The 25896-nt window shown below is 35.0% G+C and overlaps 1 protein-coding gene across 1 annotated transcript in view; it reads right to left on the bottom strand.

The window, feature by feature from the left end:
- Positions 1-6641: 6641 nt before the first annotated feature.
- Positions 6642-25896, bottom strand: part of TRDN (triadin) — a 389840-nt gene continuing 370585 nt past the window's right edge. Inside the window, exons 38-40 of the mRNA XM_013063299.2 lie at positions 14591-14632; positions 12452-12487; positions 6642-9057 (exon numbers count right to left, since the gene is read on the bottom strand). Of these exons, the coding sequence (XP_012918753.1) occupies positions 8918-9057; positions 12452-12487; positions 14591-14632 (218 nt within the window). The 3' untranslated portion in view covers positions 6642-8917. The remainder of the gene's footprint in view (positions 9058-12451; positions 12488-14590; positions 14633-25896) is intronic.

Raw genomic sequence — 25896 nt, 5'->3', positions numbered from 1 at the left:
AAAGCAGCAAATGTTGATGTAGAAGCTACAGCAAGTTACCCAAAAGAACTAGCTAAGATAATGAAGGTGGCTAGACTATACAATAGACTTTCAGCACAGATGAGAGGGACTTATAATGGAAGAAGATGGCATCTAGACATAGCTAGAGAGGAGAAGTCAATTGCTTGATTTCCAAGCTTCAAGACAGGCCAGCTCTCTTGTTAGGGGCTAATGCAGCTGGTGACTTTAAGTTTAAGCCAACATTTATTCATCATTCTGAAATACTAGTGCCATTCAGAATTATGCTAATCTACTCTTCCTGTGCTCTATGAAGCCTAGATGATAGTACATCTGTCCACAATATGATTTACTGAATATTTGAAGCCTGCCCTTGAGAACTATTGGTCAGAAAAACAGATTCCTTTGAAAAAATTACTGCTGACTGACAATGCACTGATCACTTCAAACCTCAGAGGGAGATGTACAATATTCATGTAGTTTTCATGCCCACCAACACATCATCCATTCTGCAACTCATGTATCAAGGAGTCATTTTAACGTTTAAGTCTTATTTAAGAAAAATATTTTGTAAAGCTATAGCTGCCGTAGATAGTAATTCTTCTGATGGATCTGGGAAAAGTAAATTGAAAGCCTTGGAAAGTATTCATCATTCTAGATACCATTAAGAAAATTTGTGATTTGGGTGCCTGGGTGGCTCAGTTGGTTAATCAAATGCCTTTGGCTCAAGTCATGATCCCAAAGTCCTGGGATCAAGTCCTATATCGGGTTCCCAGTTCATAGAGAGTCTGCTTCTCCCTCTGATCTTCTCCCCTCTCATGCTCTCTCTCACTGTCTCCCTTTCAAATAAATAAATAAAATCTTTTTAAAAATAGCTGTGATTGATGGAAAGAGGTCAAAATACCAACATCAGCAGAAGTTTGGAAAAGCTTCATTCCATCCCTCATGGATGACTTTGAGAAGTGCAAAACATCAGTGGAGGAAATAAATGTAGAAATGGTAAAAACAGCAAAAGAACTAGAATTAGAAGCAGAGCCCAAAGATATGACTGAATTCTTGCAATCTCATGACAAAACTTGAACATAGGAGGAGGGACTTCTTATGAATGAGCAAAAAGAAAAAAAAGAGTGATTTCTTGAGATAGAAACTACTCCTGGTGAAGCAGTGACGATTGTTGAAATGACAACAAGGGATTTAGAATACGACATAAACTTAGCTAATAAAGTAGCATCAGAGTTTGAAAAGATTAATTTCAATTTTGAAAGAAGTTCTACCATGGATAAAATGCTACCAAACAATATAGCATGCTGTAGAGAAATTGCTTGCAAAGGAAGACTCAACAATGTAGCAAACTTCATTGTTGTCTTATTTTAAGAAATTGCCACAGTCACCCCAACCTTCAACAACAACTACCCTGATAAGTCAGTAGCTATCAACAACAAGAGGCTCCACCAGAAAAATGATTATGACTCTCTGAAAGCTGAGATGGACACTGGCACTTTTGACAATAAATTATTTTTAAATTAAGGTAAGTATATTGGTTTTTATAATGCTACTGCATGCTTAGTACTAAACAGTGTAAACATAACTTTAATGTGCACTAGTGAACAAAAAATCCATTCGATTCACTTTATTGTGATAGTCACTTTATTGCAGTGGTCTGGAACCTGAACCCACAACATCTCCTCAGTATGCCTGTATAAAAGAAACTGTGTCTTCATTAACTGTAAGCTAATAGCATTATAGTTTTGATTATTAGTTTGATTACTAATATGTTCTAGTTGTTAGTCTACTATGGAATGATTCTGACATTTTTATTCTAACCTGGTTAGAGTTTTATTCTCTTAGATACTCTAAAAATATCTTTGTATATCTTGAAATTGGCCTAGTGACCAAAGGATAAAAATCTTTCATTCTGGGGTGCCTGGATTGTTCAGTGGGTTAGGTCTCTGCCTTCAGCTGAGGTCATGATCTCAGGGTCCTGGGATCGAGCCCCACATCAGGGTCTCTGCTCAGTGGGGAGTCTGCTTTCTCCTCCCTCTCTGCCAGCCTCTCTGCCTACTTGTGATCTCTGTCTGTCAAATAAATAAATAAAATCTTTTAAAAAAAATCTTTCCGTCTGTTTCAAAATTTTTTTTCCTATTTCAAAAGATTGCCCATTTCTTTACTAAAGGTAGTAACACTGATACTAAATTATAGAAAATGTAATGGTGTTGTGGTTTCATATTCCATAGTAGATATTCCAAAACATGTAAAATATGCTATTTCTTTGCCATGTCATATAAAATGTAAAGCACAATTTTATATTATTTCTCAAATTGTGCTCTAAATAATCATCACACTAAATAATGCTTTATTTATTCATTTTTTGGTTTTAGTATTATGTTATAGTAAAAAAGTGTTAGGAAGTAACCAATAAGGCAAATAACATTTACCAATTCCCACTCAACTAGCTAAGAGTTTGTAGTTAAAAGTAAAAAATATATTTTTAAGCTGGACTTATAATAGCAAATTTCAGTAAGATGGATATCAACAACACATACTGAAGTCATTTTAAGTCTTCATTTAAACAGATTATAGCAAGGCCAAGCAGTCTAGTTAAGTCATTTTAGACCTGCATATGATTAAGTTTCCTTCTTACTACACAGGGATTATAGGCTCTAACAAAACTGAATAAAATAGAATGTGAATAAGATTTACATATATTTCAGGAAGAGTCTTTTGAACTAAGGGGAACTAAGGATTATTTCTCATCAAAGGTACAATTATAAAGCTAAAGATCACAATGTGAAATGTGATCTTTTGATTAATATTTTTCATATAACTCATAATCAGATTAAAAGTTGGCATTATTTTTAGATATCTGAAATGTAGGCCTCAGATTTTTGTTATTTAAAATGACCAGTTAGAAAATCTTTGCTTAATCTTATCACATTTCTGTAAGTAACTGTTACAAATGAAAATTTCTTCCCCATTGCTCAAAAAAGTATGGTTAGCTTCCTAATTCACATTGAAATTTTATTTGAAAAGAAACAAATGGTTATTATTGTAAAAGTCTGTGTATTTCAATCATCCAAAACCTTACCAGTAGACTGATATTAGCAAAAGAGTGTTGCCTTTTAGAACTTTCAATTTAATTCAATTTATTTTCTAGTTTTAAAAATATTTAATTTTTTTTTTTTTTTTTTGGAAATGAATGCTATTCTGGTTCTAAGGGAAATATGGCACTCAAATTTTTCTACTTCCTGGAAGTTGTATAAGACAACAAAAAACCAAACAAATGAACAAATTAAAAAAAAATCCAAAATCATGTATCTTAGGTGAAACTTGGAAACAAACAAACAAAAACTCAAAACTATGTTTAAGTGCAACCAAAATAAGTGAGATCAACAAAACATATATAAGCCATTACAAACAGTGCTCAGAATCAGACTGTGAAAGAGCCTAACATTATCAGAACTCAAAACCCAGCAGTGAATATTCATTTTTCATAAAGAGATACCCGCATCCTAAATGTTAGCCTTAATTATACAAAATAGATAATGGACAAAATATGTAATTTATGATTTCATTCATATGAAGGTCAAAACAGTCAAAACAATTATTTGGTGATAGAAGCCATAGTAGTGGTTACTCAAGGGATATTTATTGACTGGGTAAGACATGAATGAGACATTTAGAGTGCTGTTAATGTTCTATATCTTAACCTAAGTGATGGTTTCATAGACTCATCTAGCTCTCCACTTGAGGTTTGTGTTTGAGATGTGTCTCTCTCCCTATATTTATTAATAGGGAAGGTGTGTATGTCCTTGAATAAAAAAAAATAATCCAGGATACATTGTTACGTGAAGAAAGGAAGGTACAAGATGATGTTTATGACATGCAGTGTTTGTGTAGGAAAGTAACAAAATGAGAATATATGTTCATTTTCACTTGAATTTACATAGGATGGATACATAAGAATCTATAAATGTTATTAGTTGTAGGAAGTAGAGGAGTGGATGTGGAACTGAGGCAACAAAGAGATGAGATGACACTTGCCATGTATTGCTTTAACACCATTTGACTTTGAACAAGGTTAATATATTCCCAATTTTAAAAATATTTTTCATACATACATGTTGCAAAGATGAAAACAATAGAATTATTTATTTGTTACATTTGTTCCTCAAAATTGCTCAAATTCAAAGTTGTCTTTTCTTTTGTGTAAAATGTTGCCTTCTTTGTAAAGAATGCACCCTCCATTTAGATCATCCCAACCTGTCCCTAATGGCATTAAATATATACAAATTTGTCATTAAGTTCTGAACAGGAGAGAGAGAGATGCTTCTCTAAGAAAAGACATGGGCTAAATGTTTTGAAATGCAACACTTAGTATTTATTTTGACACTGCCTAGCTGCCACTGCTGAAACACCTTCATACCTTCTAACGAATGTTCAATTCCATGATCACGTTTCTGGTGGGGTTCATGAGCCACTTAGAGTTCCATCTCAGCTTTCTATTCAGAGCATCACTTTTCCATAGACCTCTTACAAGCTCTGTGTTTTCTAATTCAGTCATTTGAAGGATATTTTGCTGTCAATGATTTATAGTAACTTCACAAAAATGATGCAAAGTAGTGGACATTTTCTAAAACAAAATTATTTTTGCCAGTGGCAATGTTTCCACTTTTGTGGCTAGTTCATGTGAGTCTGACTTTCATTTGCTGCTTTGGCTTCTGCCACTTAGCAACACTCGGTCTTCAGGTTCAGGTGTGCCCATATCAACTATTTAATAACAAAACTGGAAGGGAATTTGAAAGGTCTTACCAATATTTACATGGGGCTTCCCCATAACTTTCTTCACCAAAGATGAATGTCCTTGTGTCACAGGAACTTTTATTTTTATTTAAAGATGAAAAATTGAGGGACAGAGAAGTTAAATGATGAGAAGTACTCCTGGAATCAGAATCTGACCTCAGGTTTGAGGGCCACTAGTCCACTGAACTCTACCCCGGCATATTTATTCTGAAAATACATCTGGCCTAGCAACTCTGCTCAGAGGCCTGAAGTATACTCCTGTTAAATGTTTTAAGAGTGACTTAAATTTGGTAGGGAAGAAAGTAAAATAACACCACTGACTTGATGCAAGCAGTTAATTCTTGCTGAAAGTTGATCACAGAGCATGGACATGGCAATTGACAATCTTGCAAAGTGCGCATGACCACGAGCTTACGTGATTGTGTTAAGAAACCAAGAACTTTCTTTTTTGCTATTACTATTTGCTAACATGTGTTTCTTACTGAGTTTCCATTAGAGTGTAAATGTGTTTTGGAAAGCATGTTTTTTAAATTTTTTTTTTTTTATAAACGTATAATATATTATCAGCCCCAGGGGTACAGGTCTGTGAAGCATGCTTTTTAACTCTCATCTTTGGGTGACTCATGATTAATTTAAAGAGTTGTTTTTTGTTTTCTTTTTATTTCGGGTAAATATTTGAGGTCTTACAGTGACTTATAACATTTTTGCAGTTAAATAGCATGGGAAAATGAAGCTATTTATTTTTGTACACAAGAGAAAAGATCTACAGGGATGTCTAAAATGTCTTATGGACATACAGGATTAACAAGGGGAAAAGGTACAGGGTAGCAGTTACATAAACCTGAAAGGAGTGGAGCACTGTTGTCAGGAGGCCAGTTTCTGGAAATCTATCCTGAGTTTCCACGCTTTAATAAATTTGCAAATTACAGAAGGAAGCTTGTAATGGTGGAGGCATTACATGGAGTCATGCAGAGTAAAGAATATGCAGGGGATTAAAAAAGAACACTTGAGTTTGAGGTTTAGTTCTGCTACCATTAGCAATGTGACTCTGGCCTGTCATCTAGATTAAGATTCCTTGTCTGTATCTCTAAGGCAAGTGAATGTGAATCATTCTTATGGTCCTTTTCAGCTCTTGTATAGGAAAAAGCAAGTCTTTCCACTTACAGTTACATATCTGACACTGATTATAATTAAAAAACTGGATTTTGAGATGCTGGATAAATTAAGATTGGTATTAACACACTGAGGATGTAGTTAAGGGCATTTAGGAGCTAGCAGACCAAGGATCTATAGACACCAGGCTTTGAAGCAGTCAGTGAACTTTGAGCAAATTTATGCCTTTCTCTAGGGATTAGGTTTATTTTCTCCATATGCCAGGTGAGCTAGATGGTCCCTGAGTTTTCCATCAGCAATAACATTCATTATTCTCTTTGCCTTCTTCCAGTAAAATAACCCAAGGAAATACAACTTCAGTTTCTAAAAATTTTTGAGTTTTTACAAGGATATACCAGAATAAATCAATTAACAAGGACTTTCCATTGAAAATATTCTGAAAAAGACCTGTCTCTTTTGAAAGATGATTTATCAAACTTTATGAAAACTAAACATAAATTAAAAACCTCAGGTAGTTATTAATTTTCTATAGACCATCATCTACCAAGAGCAAGTGAAGTTTGAGGAAGAGCGTACGGTTGGGATGGGTAGCTCATATTAATTGGACAAAATGGAGGACAAAAACAATTATTAAATGCTTACATATTTATGACCATTATAACATGAATTGTAAGTGCTCTATTAAAGACAAAAACCTTTTAACCCAACCATTTATCGTTTCCTTTTAAAATGTAATGCACAAACTTGAAAGGGCTAGAAATACTTTATTTGATGGAATCATTCAAACAGATGACAGTTTAGTTATTGTTTTTCAAGTGCTATCATCATTGTATCTTTAAGCAGATAAACCTTTACAATCATCATTAATGTTGTTTACATCTTAATTGGTTTGTTTAAATTCAAATGATGACAAATTATCATTTTTTTAACTTTTTATTAAATAGTTTTTATAATGACAAAGAAAGAAACTATCATATAATGTAGAAAAGCACTCAGAGGAAAATTAGTGCCACATCCAAAATAAATCATTTCAGAAATTTATTTTGACATCATATTTGTATTAAGATATATTGTCATTGTCCACAGTACATCTGTGAGGTATCAGGTTGTTTGTCTTGATCCCTATTTCACACAGATAGGGAAACAAGCATAGTACATTTAGGAAATGTTCCAAGGGCACACATGTGTCAGGACAACACGGGATATTTTCTTACACAGTCCAATGCCTAACATAGTACCCTAGAAAAAGTAAGTACTCAGTAAATATCCATTGAATATAAGAATGGATAAATCATATGAGATCTAAAAAACTGCCATATTTGCCTTTCTTCATTAAATCAGACAAGTTGTAGGAGCAGTTGAGCAATAAACGTTATCCACTTTCCCACAAGTTTCCATTACTATATGAAGGGGGTAGGCAAGATGATACCATCTGGTCAGTCCTGAGGGTATACACTCTAAGTCCCCCAACAGAGTGTCATTAATCTTGGTTCATTATAACATTGGCTTTTGTGGTGTGAGTTAGCACACTCCAGCATGTGCCGGAGACAAACTCTTTTCACCAAAGTCACTGAAAATCCATCATTGATACTGAATGTGTTACTGATGCCCTAGCCTAATGTTATTTGAGTAAAACAGTGTTCTACATTGGAATTAAAGAACTTAGATAGTTGCAGTCCTTTAAATAAATCACTTGGCTAGTATTGGCTCTGGCTACCCCACAAGAGGGCAATTACAATTCCAGAAAAGATAACTTATTTCCTGAGTTAATTTGTCATAGGTTGAGTTGCAACTGTAAACATGATAATGGTCACATTGGCATAACTTTTAACATAGGTGTTCATATCACCAGGAGACAAAAAAGATGACAAAACCAAAATAGTCATTCTCAGTGATGCATCATCAAGTAAGTTAAAGATTGTCATTCATTTCACTGGCGTTGATAATCACTTACCTAAGAAACAAGTAAGACATCTCATGAAGCACTTGTGTTTAAAATGCATTTCTTTAATTTTGATGACATTCATTTATGTATGTGTGTGTGCATATATATGTAGGTATATATATACACAAATATATTTTTTTTTGATAAAGAAAATGTACTTAACTGTACAGAATGATCCTATTAAAGTGACATTAAATACTTTGCAACTGTCACCTGAATTTAGTGACTGATCTAAAATTTCATCCAGGTGACATTTTCATTAGGCCATAGTCTGGAAAAATCTGAAAATACTACATCTCATTTGCTTTTATTTTAAACAAATGATTCATCAGACTTGCCTAATTGGATGGTATATTTCCAATGGAGTGAATGTCCTAGTTGTAATTCAAGACAAATCAAAGATATGATTTATCAAACATTTCTACTCCATCTTACCATGTCCAAAGTTCAGAGATATTTTGAATTCTATCAAAAGGAGCATTACAAGGAACTTACAGCACTTTTTGGTTCAACTATTACCCATTCTTAGAGCATTACCACAGCTAAAATAGAAAGAGACATAAATAAAATCAAACTATTGAACATCAACTTAGTGGGCAAATTGTGTTTAGAGAGCTACATGATAAAAAGTAGTTTTGTATGCCCATAAAGGGTAGCTCCTATACTCTTTAAACTGAAAGCACAGTCTTTGTTGTCATTTAAAAATATACCTGACATCAGAATTCCATTTTGTAATTGTGTCAGTTATGTTTAAAAGATCATGATTAAGGAAACTTTAAATTAACCTGTGAGCAACCCTACAATAAGTAGAAATAGAAAAATATAAGCATCCATGCCTAGCAACAAACACAAATAACAGGTTCTTGAATGCCAGATCTTTCAATATGTTTGCTTATCATTCATTGCTTTTGCCCACCCTTTCTCTCTAGACCAGGCAGAAGAGTAAAACATTTTCAGAGAAATTCCTCAGATTCATGATTTCAATTGCCTATGCCACTGCAGACAAACAGAAGATCCTATTTTCAAAGTCTTAAAGCACTTGTAAGGGCCCTGCATGTGTGTCTAATGTCCTTGTTGCTTCTGACCTGGAGAACTTGGTTGGTCAGAGCTCTCTGAAGGACGGTGTGCAGGAGTGACAGGAAACTGAAATCCATAGCCATTGTATCCATCCAAGTAGACACATTGGAAGAAACTGATGGGGCCTATGGAACAGAGCATGATAACTTGTTAAAACAAGCAGAATACAAGCAATAACAATGGTGAGACCCAGACAGATACAATGTAGGTGGACATGGGTTCTTCAGTTACGTACCCTTGACAATAACCAGAAACTTAATAAACCTCATTGTCTCTTAGATTCCTTACGTGTAAAATCAAAAACAATAACAAAAGCATCCTAGAAATGAGGTGGAAATTAAATCAGTAAATATATGTGAAGCACTTGAAATCTTTCCTGGCACATAATAAGCCCTTAATAAGTGATAATAAAAATGATCTGGCATAAGAAGTCCAAGTATGTACATTATAAGACTCTACTGATGTGCACTGCACTCAGAAGAAGTGTTAGCTAGTAATAGATTTTAAAGCATGAGCTTATCCATATGCAAAGTAACTTTTTTTTTTCAGTGTTTTAATAAAAACCACAGAGAGCCTTGTGATTCCTGGAGTCTTGAGGTTTTCCACTCTCTCTTAGTCTAGAGGTAAGTGCTCTCCTGAGATGGCATAGTTACTTTTTATTAATGCTTCCAGATAGCAGTTCTGCCTCCAGAGCAGAAAGCAACACAGAAAAGGTGTTAAAGACAAGCAAGGCAGTGTAGCACAGTGGGTATGAGCTTGAGCTACCAATGCCCGTCCTGCTCTCAGGTAGCAACTTTGTTAAGAGTTGGTGACTCTTGGTGACTTTCACTTCTCCAAACAGTCATGGACACCTACTGACTCTTCAGTGTTTTCCACTTTATCTATTTGCCTTCTGTTAATGAACCACTTTTCCCAATGGCTGAGAAACAGAATGACTGTTGAAATGTCTACTATGTGGAATATGGTAAATTGGCCAAATCCATAGGAGCCCAAGGGCTTATGAAGCAGAATCAAGCAAAGCATGGGTAGAAAGCAGCTGAAGGAAACAACAAGAGATTATTTTGATTTCATCTCCCTGGGTGTCAGCTGACTTGAATCACTCATTTTCACGGATAAAAGTAGTTTGTTGAAATCTCGAATTTAGTTCTTTCCTTTCTACTTCAACTCAGAATTATTATTATTAATTATTATTATTACTATCACTATTATTATTTAGTTCTAGCTTCAGGGAGAGGCAGTAACACAACCTGCTCCAACCCCCAAGGTTGTGAGTGCTTGGGGATTTGATGGGCTACTGACATGGATGGCAATAAAGCTGGGCTGCATCAAGAGGAATAGTTAATAGCTATTAGCTATTAGGAATTAGCTAATAGGAATTAACAAATATCTAATAGCTGAAGAGTCTATCAGAGACAAACTACCTTCCAGCTGGACCTTACCAGACATGGGCACAGTTCTGACACATCTACTTAATTGATGTTGATGGCTGTTAATGAAAATATCATCACAGTAGCAAATCTTAGAGCTCATTTAAAGACTCAGGTATCAGACTATAGGACTACTTTATAGTAAGATAAAAATAGGAATTTTTTTTCTACTATAAATCCCCCAATTGAACTTAAATATTTGATAACTTTTTTTAAATTTTTTATTTTTTATAAACATATATTTTTATCCCCAGGGGTACAGGTCTGTGAATCACCAGGTTTACACAGTTCACAGCACTCACCAAAGCACATACCCTTCCCAATGTCCATAATCCTACCCCCTTCTCCCAACCCCCCTCCCCCCAGCAACCCTCAGTTTGTTTTGTGAGATTAAGAGTCACTTATGGTTTGTCTCCCTCCCAATTCCTTCTTGTTTCATTGATTCTTCTTATACCCACTTTTTTTTATTAAAAATATTAAATTGACTTATTCATTCATTTATTCTTATTTAAACTTTTTATTTGGAGATCAGTATAGAGTTGCATGCAGTTGTAGGAAATAATACAGAGATTCCCATATATCCTTCACTCAGTTTCCCTACAATGGTGACATCTTTTCAAAACTATAGTACAATATTCCAAATAGAAACCTGACTTGATATGATCCACCTATCTTTTTGTATGGTGGTTTTTGAATTATGTTTTAATCTTTATTTATAAGATAAAATATTTCGACTGTTTATGTGACATAACCACAGATTTATTACCAGTAGATTAACAATTAGGAAACTACTGTTTAAACCAGAAATATGCCCAGTTTGATTTTATAGATTTTGAAATAATATGGAAAGATATTGTAAAGACTGCTTATTTCCCCATACTTCTCACAAGATGATGGTGAGAGGGGTTATAATGACTAACCCCTTTGCCTGCTGCTATGGTCCAGGCATCTAACGCAGAACTTGAAACATAGTAGGCACTTAATAGTTGTTCAATGAATCAAGTATTAATGCAGAGTAGGAGGCATTTGCTATTGAAGTGGGCATTTAGTAATTTCCTGCAGAAATACATTAAAGAAACATTTAGAATCTAGAGAATGTTCTTGATGCCATTTCCTCAGATAAATGTCTATTCTTTACTTTAAAATCATTATGTGAGTCTCAGTTGGTTATGCATCTGCCTTTGGCTCAGGTCATGATCTCAGAGCCCGTAGGTCATGGCTCAGGTCATGATCTCAGCTCCCTGCTCAGTGGGGAGCCTGTTTCTTCTGCTCCTTCTATCCCTAACCCCCATCCCTTGTGTTCTTTCTCTCTCTCTCAAAAAATAAATAAATAAAACAAATAAACTCTAAAAAAAAACCAACAACAACAATACCAAAATTATGTGAAATAAACTTCTGTTGTATCTATTTCAAACATTGCTTCCTTTAGTCTGACTAGCAATGACTTTAATGCAAATGTGAATGCAAAATGTATTGCCTTCCATTTGAAGGAAAATGTCTAATTTGGAAGTACCAGAATAATGAGAATCTTGGATATTGAATTTTGTAACTGCACATGAATGTTGATTGCGTTCTAAAATCAACAATCCTAAAGACTGAATATTAAGAGTCTGCCATATATCTGGAAAAACCAAGAAGGACTTTCAATCTTAGAAGAGAGTTTATAAGCCATTGAATTGTTGAGTCCTATTTCTATATATATTTTTTCTTTTTGGTATAAAGAGGTTCAGCATATCACTTCAGCAGTCTTCTTACAAAGCAGACAGTAACATACATTTAAGAACAGGTTCAGTTAGAGTGCTCAGGGTCAGAGCCACATAGAATGTTTTGCAAAACTGCCACTTCAATCAGTATGTTGTAATTCTTCCAAACATGTGCCTGTTGCCTGCCACAAAAAGGAATGAACTTCTTTTTGAAATATAAATGACTTACTTTATGTTATTCTCCATGTCTGTGCCAAACATCTTTTTACTCTACTATTGGTCTTCTTAAGAGTCTTAAAGGGTCAATTTATACCCACTACCTTTAATAGAGAATGATCCCACAGTTTTAATGTGATTATTATCACATTATTTATTATTATAAAACTTACTTTTTTGCCTCTTTGTGGAAGACACATCTTCAGCTTCTAGTGGATACAAAAATATGAAAGTAAATGATGAGTACATCCCCAGCTATCACACACATATATAGGGAACTGAAACTGTCTAAACAGGTGCAGGATATCAAAGAAGCAGGAGTTAATGCTCCTCTTATAATATACACTAGGTTCTTATTCAGATTCTGCCACTTTATCACAATAACATTTTATAGGTAAGAGCCAGTGGCAGAAGAGGAACCAGTGGAAGAAAAGATTGTGGTGTTCGACTGGCAGTTGTTCAAATAGGAGAACGGGTGCTGATGTGTTGGATGTTAGTGGAGGAGAGCTAGTTGACACACATTCCTTTCTTCAGAGAGGTCTTTGATGTTCAGAGTTATAATATGGTAACAGTGAGCTGGCTAAAGGATGAATATTACAGTCAAAATCATTCTAGATTTTTGAGGGACTTAAATGTTTTTGATCACTCCTGCCAAGAAAGAACATCAGCAGACTGGTGTCCTGTATCCTTGCCTTTTCTCAACTGGCTCAAGGATTTCTCTGCTGTAGTGATACATAGCATGTATTTATCCAGTGCTGGATAAATTGAACTCATGTTTTTGAACCTCTTTCTCCAAGTTAGAAGTTCCTAGCTGGTGTCCATATTTGGGGTTTGGGGGTGAGGGTGGTTTCCTATAAAACCCTGAAATGTTAGGAAGATGTAAGTATGTGTGTGTGTTTCATCAAAAGTTGGGTTTTAGATTTCATCACGTTCTTAATGAGTTTAAAGACCTTTCCTCTCAAAGGGTGATCCATATACCAAGTTTCACTATTACTTGGAGACCGACATAAAGGTAGTTCTTGGGTTCCCACCCAGATTTATTCCATTCTAACAAGATTGCCAGAAGTTGTTTTTTTGTTTTGGGGGGTTTTTTGGTCAGAAGATTTATACATAAAATAGTTTGAGAATCTCAGCAATAGTCAAGACACTAAAAAATATTGAGTTGTTTTTAATAATTCAACTTTTAAAAAACCCTAAAAATTCAGTATTCAAAAACTGTCTTAAGTGTAAATCATTTCATAAGACTCAGGTATCCATTCCTTTGTGTCTTTCTTCAAAGCACTATTTTCTACACTGTTAATTAATTCTGAGCACTACTATAGTACTTGTATTTTCATGGTAAGAATAGCTCTTAGGTAAACTCTATTGTGTACAGGAAAGTTTGAAAATAGAATAGAAAATATCTATTATATAACAAACCAAACTAGAGAGCCAGGAAACACTTCAGGGTAAACACACACACACACACACACACACACACACACACACATCAAATTAGTTGAAATCTTTACAATACAGGCAAACAAATTGAGTCTGGAAAGACTTGATCCAGATTATGTTTCTGGTTGTGGCATATTTTTCTAAGGTTTGTTTTTCTTTCCTCCCTCCTTCCCTCCCTTTCTCTATGTCATTACTGTTAGTATAGGCAAATTATTTCAAATTTTCTTTTTTTTTTTTTAAAGATTTTATTTATTTATTTGACAGAGAGAGACCACAAGTAGGCAGAGAGGCAGGCAGAGAGAGAGAGAGAGAGGAGGAAGCAGGCTCCCAGCTGAGCAGAGAGCCCGATGCGGGACTCAATCCCAGGACCCTGAGATCATGACCTGAGCCGAAGGCAGCGGCCTAACCCACTGAGCCACCCAGGCGCCCTATTTCAAATTTTCTTAATAAAAATACATTTTTATTAAGGTTGTGACCTTAATAAAACACATAAAATCTTTTAAAAAAATATGTAGCTTCATCTTTGAACACTAGTGTGGTCCTCTTCCTGTTAAATAGCATCCCCCAAATTCTTGCAAAATGATAATTTTGAAATATTGTTCCTGTAAGCAAATTGGACAATACATGCATCTAATAATTACTTTTAAGTAAACCAGTATCTAACTAGTTCCTTCAGTATGTGCAGATATACATATATATGTATTTTTTCCAAATAATGTAAAAAATCTCTTTGTTTCAAAAATAGGCCTACCATCTAAACATTACTTAGGGAAAGATGAGGATTAGATCAAGAATAGTTTAATAAAACAGACAAAACATTACATGTAGCCTTAAGAGAAAATTCGTATATATATTGAAAATCACAAGCTCACCTTTAGCTTTCTTTGAAGCTGGTACATCTTCCAAATCTTCTCCTAGAGAGTAAAAAAAGGACACATCAATCCACAGTCCATTTTCCAGATTTCCCAAAGAGGAAATTTTGTATTTAAAGATTTCTGAGTCATAGGATATCTTACTCTATGAGCTCAGCATCTAGTGTCTCTATGAATAAAAACTTCCTGACAAATAAGGCAATTTCTCTGACAGGGAGGAGGTAGGGAGGAAATGGATATCCTGCTGGGCTGTGGTCATCAGGCTGGCAAATGCTGGCTATGGAAAGAAGGGAGCAGTGACCCCCAAACGTGTTTCTCCTCTCTGACTCCTAACCCGCTTTGCCCAAACCACCAGTGCTTCTGGAATTTAGGAAATTTGAGGTAAATAGCTTCATATCCACAAGCTGGATCCTAAACAATCCACCCATATATTTTATTAGTAGACTGATTATAGATTTTAGTTTTGGACAATTACAGAAGCAATTAAAAGACATTAAAAGTTGAACCAAAGCTCAAACATATAAACAATGACTCTTAAGGTGCACTATGTGCATTACTTGGTGTCTTCTGTACAGCCACATATAGAATAATGTGGAAGAAATTTTAGGTCAGAGATATTTCTAACATAATACAATTAAATGATCTTTAAATATTCACATCAACTTTTTAGCATTTGTAATAACTTGAAAGAAAGTTGGTTTTCTATCATTTATGCAGATTTTGCACACCAGCTGCTCACTAATAAATAGGAAAGGGGTAAAATAGGTCAGTATGCAAATTTTCTCTAATAAGAAAGAAATGTGATCTTTAGGAAGAAATGTTATTATGTAAAATAACAAAATGGGAAAAAGAAATAAAATTACTAGCATTTTTTACAGTGAATATTTTTAAACTATTTATTTCAAATTTTATTCTTTAATTAACAACCTTGGGGGAAAAAGTCGTATCAGGACTCAGAAGCAAAGACAGACCCCAAAACAGCCATTTTTGGTTTTGTTTTTGTTTTTTTTCTTTTTTCTTTTGTTTTTTTTTTCTTGTCAGGCTGGAGCAGAGTTTCCTTTAAATTTATTTTTATTTTTTAAGAAGATTTTATTTGTTTATTTGACAGAGAGAGACACACAGAGAGAGGGAACACAAGCGGGGGGATTGGGAGAGGAAGAAGCAGGCATCCCGCCCCGAGATATGGGGTTTGATCTTAGGACCCTGAGATCACGACCTGAGAGGAAGGCAGATGCTTAATGACTGAGCCACCCAGAAGCCCCCGGTGCAGAGTTTAAACCAGGCAAGAACCACCACAGCTCCCGCCACAGCTTACTCTCTACATCTGGATCTCATGTATGTTGGTCACAAACTGGCTTCACTGCATGCAAGAACCTAGTTCATGGCATTCATGACTTCCTCAGTCTGAGCATTCCTTGCTCCTGCCCTTGTCAGGGTCACTGAACTGTGGACTGGAGCATCCACTTGGTCTGCAGCTGTGAATTATTATAATTTCAACCTGATTAGTTTAGAAATATTTCAATATAAGCATAACTCAATTAAATAGTGGAGTAAATAGCCATGGTCTTAAACTGCCCAGTTAGCAGCTACAAATAAAGAAAAGGTACAAATGGATACATGATATTTTAAAAGAACTTAATAATGATATTTTTTAAATGATATCAGAGTTTTTTAGAAGAGTCAAATAATAGTTATATTTTCATTGCATAGCGAGAATCTGCTAGCTTTTATGGATGATGTTTAAAAATAAAATAACACCAGGTTCTTATACACAAGAAATATAGATTTTATTTTTGTAGGTTATAGCACACTTAAGACTAAGATACTTATTCCCTGGATCTATTTGTTATCGCTGGAAAAATAAATATGGGTAGAATAAAAACCTTAGCTGCTTCTCTTTTCCAAATTCTGTACTCTGACCCAGCATAAACTAGCTACAAGTGATAAAAGCTGGTAAGAAGTGAGTCACAGGTCAATTTCTCAGGCTAGCAGGGAAAACAGAAGCACAAGAAGACACACTGCAAACCCAGGGCAGTTGCTATAGAGATGCAGTCTCTGTGTATGCAACTTAACAGGAACAGAAATTTACTGAACTAAGGATAATGAATGTACTGGGATTGTCACTGCCCAGAATACAAAAAAGAAATAACATCCTTACAGTTCATTTACTTTGATAATTTGTGCATTGATTAGGTGCGTGTGGTTTGGATAAAACAAATACTTGACTCTAAAAAAGTTATAGTCATTACCATAAAGAAATTTCAACAAGTGCCAATGGAATTTTAAGGAGTGACCTGCTTTTTTGGGAGGGACAGTCAAGAAAATATTTTATGAAGGACGTCTAATTTATATTTTATTTTTATTATCATCCCTTGGAAGGTCGACTTGAGGAGATATATTTAAGATGAGATGTGGAAAAAGTCAAGAAATGTTGATAGAAACATTGATAAGGCCATCCAATCTTGGAAAAGAATAGGAAAGATGCTTTGATTTTTTCTTAAATTTGCACAAGAATAGGGAACGTAAAGTTTTACTTTTGTCAGTTTTTAGGGTCAGATCTGTGCAGACACCCTACATGAGTCTGAAGAATACACAATTCAAGCTGCTAAGAATGAATAATTTGATATTTGTTGCCTTAAAAGTCTCTGAGCTAGACAGTGCAACCTCCAAGTCAAATAGGGAAGACAAAGGTTCTTAAGCCTAAGGACAGTGACTGGGAAGCAGAATCAGATGATGAGTTAGAGGCCTTGGGATTCTGTGATAAACTGAGTAAACCTGCATCTTATTTTTGAAAGGGAAGGGAAGGAAGAATTACCCATATCTTATCATTGAAACATCACAGCCATTAAAACACTGATTTTTAAAAAATGATTTGTATGCCTTGTATAATTTTAGAGCACAATGAATTTTTATTTTCACAATGAATTTTATTTTCACAATGAATTTTATTTTCTGCACAGATCCCTTAATAAATGGTATCTTTTCATCTAAAAATTGTTCAAGAGGGAAATAATATTTTAATGTACTTTGTAAAAATAACAAGACTAGAATATGAGAGAATGAATTCAGAGAAAGAAATTGGGAATGTATTTTAATAGTCAGCATAGAAACAATGATTTCTGTGATTGGAAGTCACTGAAGGAGTTGGATATAAATGAGGCTTTGTAGGTAGAGTTAAATGGGATTGAGTACATGTGAATGCAAAAGCTTACTATATAAGGGATAACATTAGGCATTTTTTTTTTTTTTTAGTTTGGAGGAAGATAATGGTGCCATTCCCGGCAACAAGGAAATCCCAGGAAGCACTCATTAGCTGGGGATGATGAAAAGTTTAGTTTTCTAGGAGTTTAATTGTGATGTTGGGTGGTCATGAAATTCCAAGTATCTAATTGGGAGAAAGACAGAATGCAGGATGTCCGGAAATGTTTAGAAGTGACATGCATTGGGGTGCATGGGTGGCTCAGTGGGTTAAAGCCTCTGCCTTCGGCTCAGGTCATGGTCCCAGGGTCCTGGGATCAAGCCCCACATTGGGCTCTCTGCTCAGCAGGGAGCTTGCTTCCTCCTCTCTCTCTGCCTGCCTCTCTGCCTACTTGTGATCTCTGTCTGTCAAATAAATAAATAAAATCTTAAAAAAAAAAAAAAAAGAAGTGACATGCATTGAGGTAATAAGCAAAACTGAGTGAGTTGAGAGGTCATTTTTAATGATAGCCATGATATTTAATATTTCATAACACCATCTGCTCTATCTTATTATTTCATATGTGTTAGCACATTCAGTTCTGACAACTCCTTTGTGAGATAGGTCCTCTTACTTTAAATCTCCTGTACAGAGGGCCAGAGAGAGGTTAAGTGCTGTCCACGGCCACAGAGTGAGTTAAGTGGCAGGGCTGAACCACAGACTGCAATCTACCTGAATCAGAGCCAATTGAATGAGGATCTATATTTATTTCACAAATATTATTCGTGTTATGTGCCAGCCACTGTTCAAAGCACTTTATGGAGAATAACATATTTCACTTCCTTGGCAAATCTGTGAAGAGGGTACTATTACTCTTCCCATTTTGTACTTAGGACAATTGAAGGCTGAGAGATTCAAGTGCCCAGAGCTAGTTAGAGGGGAAAACTGGGATTCAGACTCAGGCATTCTGGCACTAGAGATTGCGTTATTAATCACTGTGCCATTCCACACCTTGATAATGATGGTCTCCTCAACCCAGTTCTCTCTGATCCTCGAACCTATGCCTTATATTGTTGAGTTCATGAACCATGAACTTGTGCGGAGCAGAAATGAAGGAGTGTCCCTTTTACAAAAATCCATTCTCCCTCAGGGATATGAATAGAAGGGTTACTTAGCTGTATTTGAGAATGATAATGACAATGAAGAGAAAAATATATCTCTTCTGTTTGCCTAAACACTATAATTTAGGCAATCATATTCCAAAAATTAAAAATGAAAATATTATCCTGACTTTCAAATTGTAGACTCCATCCTTTACTTATATAGAAACTTAGATTTAAAAAAAACTTAGATTTAAGGAATCACAAGTATTAATGAATCCATTCTCTTATCAAATTCAGACATCTCTACTATAACAGAGTCACATGGGAGGTCTTGTCTCTGTGGTTATCATTTCAATGTTTTAAACATTTTGACGTCAAAGTCTGGTTTTTGTATAATTCTTTTATACTTATTGAATTAAGGCTACAGACACAAGGGTTCTTACAGAACTATTAGTTTATGAAAACAATAAAATTATCATGATAAAGAGGTCTAAATTTTGTATTTTCAAGCAGTGCTTGGATCTTCTCATTAACTGAAGGACTTTGTCTCAGTTCCACAATCTGTCTCATTTCATGTGTCTGTTCCACTTCTTAAAAATATGTATATAAATTTATAAACATATACATTTATAAATATAATGTTTGTGTGTGTGTGTATGTGTGTTATTCTGTGACGGAGTGTAATGCCCTGAAAAAAATTCAGAAATTCTCTTTTCCCTTTGCCTGAAATTATTTCCTGAGTTCCAGGTCTGATCTCCAGCATGGATCAAAAAGAGAGTCAGAACAGGACAGGACTTTTGGTGAAGTCCAGGAGATTAGTCTTTGTCTATATGGAGTCAAGGGTAGCTTTGGTTCTATGAGGCTGAGAACAGATATAACTTAAACAGCCAATATGTTGGCATTAAGAAGACTGTGTGTGTGCATGTTTGTATAACATAAAAACATGTATGGATATATATGGATATATATATAGCATTGATATGAACACTAATTAAAATTTGACAGGAGGGGAATTCTAAGAACATGAAAAAATATGGAGTCTAGTCTCATTTCAATGATAGGTATGGTGTATAATTGCATGTATTTTTATTTTTATTTTTTACTTGTTAAAAAGATTTTATTTATTTATTTGACAGACAGCGAGAGAGCCAGAGCTCACAAGCAGGGGGAACAACGGAGGGGCAGGGAGGAATAGGCTCCCCGCGAAGCAGGGAGCTCAACATAGGCTTCACCAACCTGACCTGAAGGCAGATATCTAACTGAGCCACCCCGATGCCCCTACATGGATTCCATATATGAATTAGCAAATTTTATACTAAAAATTACAAATTTACCATTCTCCACAAGCAATTTTATCTTGTCTCCTTTCTTATTCTCCATAATGGTAGTTTGCAAATTTTTGGTTACAGAAACCCTTTACAATCTTAAAAATTAAGGACTCCAGAAAGCATTTTTTGTGGATTATGTCTATTGACAATTAATCGAATAGGAATTAAAACAGATTTTTTTTAAACACAAGGATCCTCAAGCAAACAACTCCTTAATCATAAGAGTGATGATATTCTTACATGACATTAAGCCTTTGGAGAATTCCACTGTATACTTGTGAAAAAAATGAGAGTGACAAAGGTAAGTAATGGCTGAGTATTAATATGTAAAATGTTTCAGATCACCTGAGAGGATTTTAAAGGTCTTACAGACCCAAACACTATTACATTGAGAAATGCTACTCTAGATGAAGAATTCTATCTCTATGAAAAACCAACATATTACCAGAGGAAATAATTAAACATAAACCTGTCAAAAGGAAAGGTAATTATTTTAAAAAGTAAGTTCATTGGTCATATAAATCAATAACAAGTCAAAGTATTTGAGAAAACAAGAAAGTAGAAGTTACCTTTTCAAGAAAACAAAATAAAGCCTTATATCTCTGACACAGATACAGGGACAAAATGCAAGATAAAAACAGGATAGAGACAGAAAAACAAAAAACAAAAAACAAAACTAGACTTTTCAAAATAAGAATTATTACAGAGGAAATACCTGATTGTTTTTCCAGTTACCTTTTTATTTTGTGGAAAAATTATTACATACATAACAACTGTTTGTCAAATAACTAATGCTAATTCTGCCTTAAAAGATAAATTTTAAACTAAATTGAAATATATGATGAATGTAAAATTTTTAGATTTAGGGTTAGATATCAATTTCTTGCTTGCTGGCTTGCTTCCCCTCCTTCTCTTTCCCTTTTTTCTTTTTTCTGTATTAAAACCATCCTTCCTAAATTTTAATAACTGGAATAAATATAATACCACTATCACACATATACATATTAATTAATTAGAAAATTATATTTACAGTGGTTTTTAAAGGTTGATGGAGTTTTAGTTTCTTCTTCATATAAAGGGTATTATTCATCATGCATATTTTATGATATATCCTATGTGTTTATAATATAAAAATATCTGAAACTGAATCAGCAATCAAAAAACTCCCAACAACCAAAAGTCCAAGACCAGACAGCTTCACAGGGCAATCCTACCAAACATTTTGAAAAATGTTAATCTTCTTGAACTATTCCAAAAAATGGGAGAGAAAAGAAAATTTCCAAATTTATTTTATGAATCTAGTATTACCCTGATACCAGAGTCAGATAAAGATACAACACACATACACACACATACACATACACACACACAGAAGGAGAGCCACAGGTCAATATCTTTGATGAAAATAAATGCAAAATCCTCAACAAAATACTAGCAAGCCCTCCTCCTCCCATATTAGCAAATCTGAATCCAACAATACATTAAAAACATTATTCACCACAATTAATAGAACAGAAGCTGGCATTGAAAAATATGAAACTAAAGGAGAAGCAGACTCCACTAAGCAGGGAGACCAAATGTGAGGCTTGATCCCAGGACCCTGGGATCGTCACCTGAGCCAAAGGCAGATGCTTAACTGACCGAGGCACTCAGGTGCCCCAAGAAATAAATTCTTAACTATAGAGAACAAATTGATGGTTACCAGAGAAGATGTAGAAGGATGGGTGAAATAGGTGATGGGAATTAAGAGTACAGTTATCATGATGTGGGGGATATGGGTAGCTCATTCAGTTAAGCGACTGACTCTTGGTTTCAGCTCTGGTCATGATCTCAGAGTCTTGAGATCAAGCCCTACTTCTGACATTGATGTGGGGCTCTGAGCTCAGCAGAGGGTCTGCTTGAAGATTTTCTCCCTCTGCCCCTCCCCTTACTCATGGGTGCACTCTCTTTCTCTTCTCTCTCAAAGAAATGCATATGTCTTAAAAAACAAACAAAAAAACAGTACACTTATCATGATGAGCAGTGCATAATATATAGAATTTGTTGAATCACTACTGATTCAAGTGTTACACACTTGAAACTAATATTACTCTATGTGTTAACTACACTGGAATTAAAATTCAAAAATTAAAAAAAGACCCAAACACAAACATTTCTAAAGGAACTTAAAGTAAGTAAGAGCAATGTATGTAACAGCAAAAAAATTAATTGAAAACAGCAAAGGAAAAATAAACTATTAAGTAAAGAAAAAACAATATAAAAATGTCAAAATTAAAACATATTTTAAAAAGATCAGTTTAGTTTTACAAAGTATGTATTACCTTAAACTTTTCCTGCATTTCATTCATTTAGGAAATAGTTACTCTTTCAGCAACAATAATGACAAGAGCTCTTTTTCTGTACAGGTGCTGTCCTAGGTACTTTACATATTTGCTTTTGTCTCAATATGCTAAAAAATAGGTGGAATATCCTAATTTTTCAAAAGAACACTGAGACTCAGGGGATTTAAAAGGTTTTAAGCAATGTACTTTCAAGGTATTAAAAGAAGATATAAAGCTAATATTCTAGAACTTCTAGACCCTCCCTCTTTTAACTAAACTTATTATCTCTACTCTCAGAGCACTTGGCTATGTGCCCTGGAAAAACCAATGCAGTGCTACCTGGAAGTAATTTACAGTCAAGTGGAAAAAATGGACTAGTATCCAAACAGAGAGAAAATATTATGGGTTGCAAGGTAGTAAATGACGATCAGCAAAATAAGTGTGAGAAGTTTTCCATGGTGGAATGGTCACTTCTTCCTACAGAGATCAAAGAAATTTTCTGGAAGCCATCCTGTGGGAGATGGACCTTGAGGAATCAGGATGAATCAGAGACAGACAATAAAGGATCCTATGATCAGAAATGGGAAGAAAAGTCCAGGAAAAAGGAATGACAGGATCAAAGGATGGAGGCAAATCAGGAACATGGAAAGTGGAACTGGTTTGGTATTTCCCATAGATATAGACAGTGATTATAGAAAAAATATATAAAATGTAGTTTAAGATTGGATCATAGAGGATTTAGACCCTTAGGCTAAGAAATGTAGACTGTATTGTAAATTTGCCATGAGGAAATATTAAACACTTTTGTATAAATGGCCTAATCAATTTGAAATTTTGGAAAGCTTGATCTATTTCACAGACATGAAATGGAGGAATGACAGAAATCAGTATGGGATGGGCTGAAAAGACACTGCAATTTTTCAGAAGAGAAAGAGTCCAAGCTAACATGATTTGGCAACTGAATTAGAGCCAGAAATGAAGAGTAATTAGTCAAAGTAGAATTTGAAGTTTTAGGTTTAAGTGACTGAAGAACGGAAATCATATGGCAATTTCCCTTAGGATTTGCTGGGGTTGAGGGATAGTGAAAGAAAAAAGGTAAGATAGGAAGGTCAGTTGTAAACCTGTGCAGACAACAGGTGAAACCGGGAGTTGAAAATGTGGGGCCAGAGATGATAAGGCAGGTTAGGCATCACAACAATTTGGAGTCTTATCCACAGAGGTGGATAGCAAAGTGGGATGACCCCGTGGAGGAAGACTGTGAAGAGGAGGAAAGGGAGTTCATAAGTGAAGAAGTAATCCTCTGGAAAAAGAAAAAGCCACAGAAGCCCATACTGAGCAACTATGCTCAGACTGAAGAAAAGACTCTGGTATTACGAAAACCGAGAGCCAAAACATTTCAAACAGGACAAGAGACCAACAATGTTGAGTTCATCAGAGAATGGGGGAGAAGTGAGAAAGATAATTAAGTTCAACAATGAGGACTTCTGGCTTGAGCTTTAAGCGTGTCGTTTGAGAAAAATCTTGGAGTGCAACATTCGGGTTGCCTGAAGGACAGGTGGGAGACTTATTTCAGAAGTGTGATTATGAATGAAAGCAAAAGTACAACAACTTCAGGAAGCAGAAGGAGCAAGGAAAATTTCCTCTGAGACAAAAGTCTGAAGACATCTGCAGGGGAAGGGAGGAGGGTTTCTTAGAGCAGGAACGGAAGTTGCAGGATGGAGGGAGCCAGAATAGGGGAAGGCAAGAAGGGAAGGCGTCAAGGAGAAACAGAGTGATAAATCTTGGGTGAGAAGCAAAGCTTCCTCATCTGAGCACGGGAGCATAGGGGTGGGTAAAATAATGGGAAACGTTAAAAGAGATTGTAATTTGGAGAGAAGAAAAATTTCAAGGAATCCACATTGATGGTGTAGATTGTGAATTATATTTTTCTTATTTTTAAAGATAAAATCTCCTGTGTAGTGCCCAGCCTGCTCTGTGTACTCTTAGCAAGCATGATAAATAAATAAGAACTACCTAAATAATGCATGCATGTGTACCAGCAGTTACTGCGTGTTTATTTCTACTAGCAATCTATTCTGATTTTTGCAGATTTTCAAGAAATACTTAGAGGTAATACAATGCTGGGATCCTAAAGCATTGACACAGAAGAAACTTTGCATGGATTTTGTTTTTCATTTTGCTCTTATTTTATCTAATTCACTGCATCACTTTGTCTCTATAAAAATACCACAAGCTTAAGTTATTTTCTCAATGGATTTGCTTAATTATGCATGAATGGTTTAATGGAATATTACATTCTAAGAGTTAACATATTTTCAAGAAATCAAAAGAATCCATGGTAGTTCAAAGCAGCATTTGATACCCTGTTTATTTTCATTTTCAGGTGTGAAAGTTTCCTCTATACTATTTTTTAAAATGATCACCTGAGTTTTAACAAAATTAACTACTTCACTGAGCAATATCCACAGAATTCTTGAGATTGACCTCAGGGGGTAATAAAGAATGCGGAGACAGTTCACATTTGGAATTTTGCACACAGGGAAGCCAAGGGTGTTCAATAAATGTATGCAATCCTCTCTGAGTGTCTGTCCTGTCAGTCTGAGGATGAGACATGACTGTCTTGAGGGCAATGTCAGAACAACTTAACATCACCAATAAATGAATGAGGCCACATGGCTGGTACCCAAAGACTAATAATCAGCAGTGACAAACATTTGACCAAGTGTGCCTTATACACAGACTTTCTCTGAGGTCTAGCAAAAGGAGTAATCAGAGTTGGTACCTCTTCAAAAGTTTCAACCAAATTACTGCTCCATTTTTTTTTCCTCCTGAAGCAAAATTTCCATGAGGATAATCACCTTACTCTAAAAAGCAAAATTGTTTTAAATCCACCCCAAATTGAGTAAGATGTTTTTTTCTCATTATGATTTTACCTTACCATGTTATCCAGTTTGATAAGCTTAATAAATGAAACCTGTTCCTAAGTAGGAAGAATAACTGAGCATGGCATAATCATTACCATCACCATCATTATCCTCATCACCCTCAAGGATGGCAATGAATAAACCACTTATTAGACACCAATTATTATTTATGCACCTATCATTTATCTTCTTTAATCACCCCCAAATTTCTATGAGGTAATATTATTAATCCATATTAAAAAAATAAGACTACCCAGCACAGAGATGTTCTGTAGCTGTCCCAAGTGTACACAGCTTTTAAACACTTTCCATGTTATCAGCCACTACCCAATGATGACTTCAGTATTTCTATCATGAATTTGGTGCTGATTTGTTTTTAACAAACACTACATTGATGTTAGTATTCATTAGCATTCTATTTCAATTTGATCTCCAGTAGTATTCCACCCCAA

Source organism: Mustela putorius, unplaced genomic scaffold, assembly GCF_011764305.1.
Source record: "Mustela putorius furo isolate JIRA1106 unplaced genomic scaffold, ASM1176430v1.1 tig00003863_pilon_pilon_pilon, whole genome shotgun sequence".
In the NCBI taxonomy this organism is placed as follows: Eukaryota; Metazoa; Chordata; class Mammalia; order Carnivora; family Mustelidae; genus Mustela; species Mustela putorius.
The sequence above is the reverse complement of the archived record's forward strand: the minus strand, read 5'-3'. Positions and strand labels throughout refer to the sequence as shown.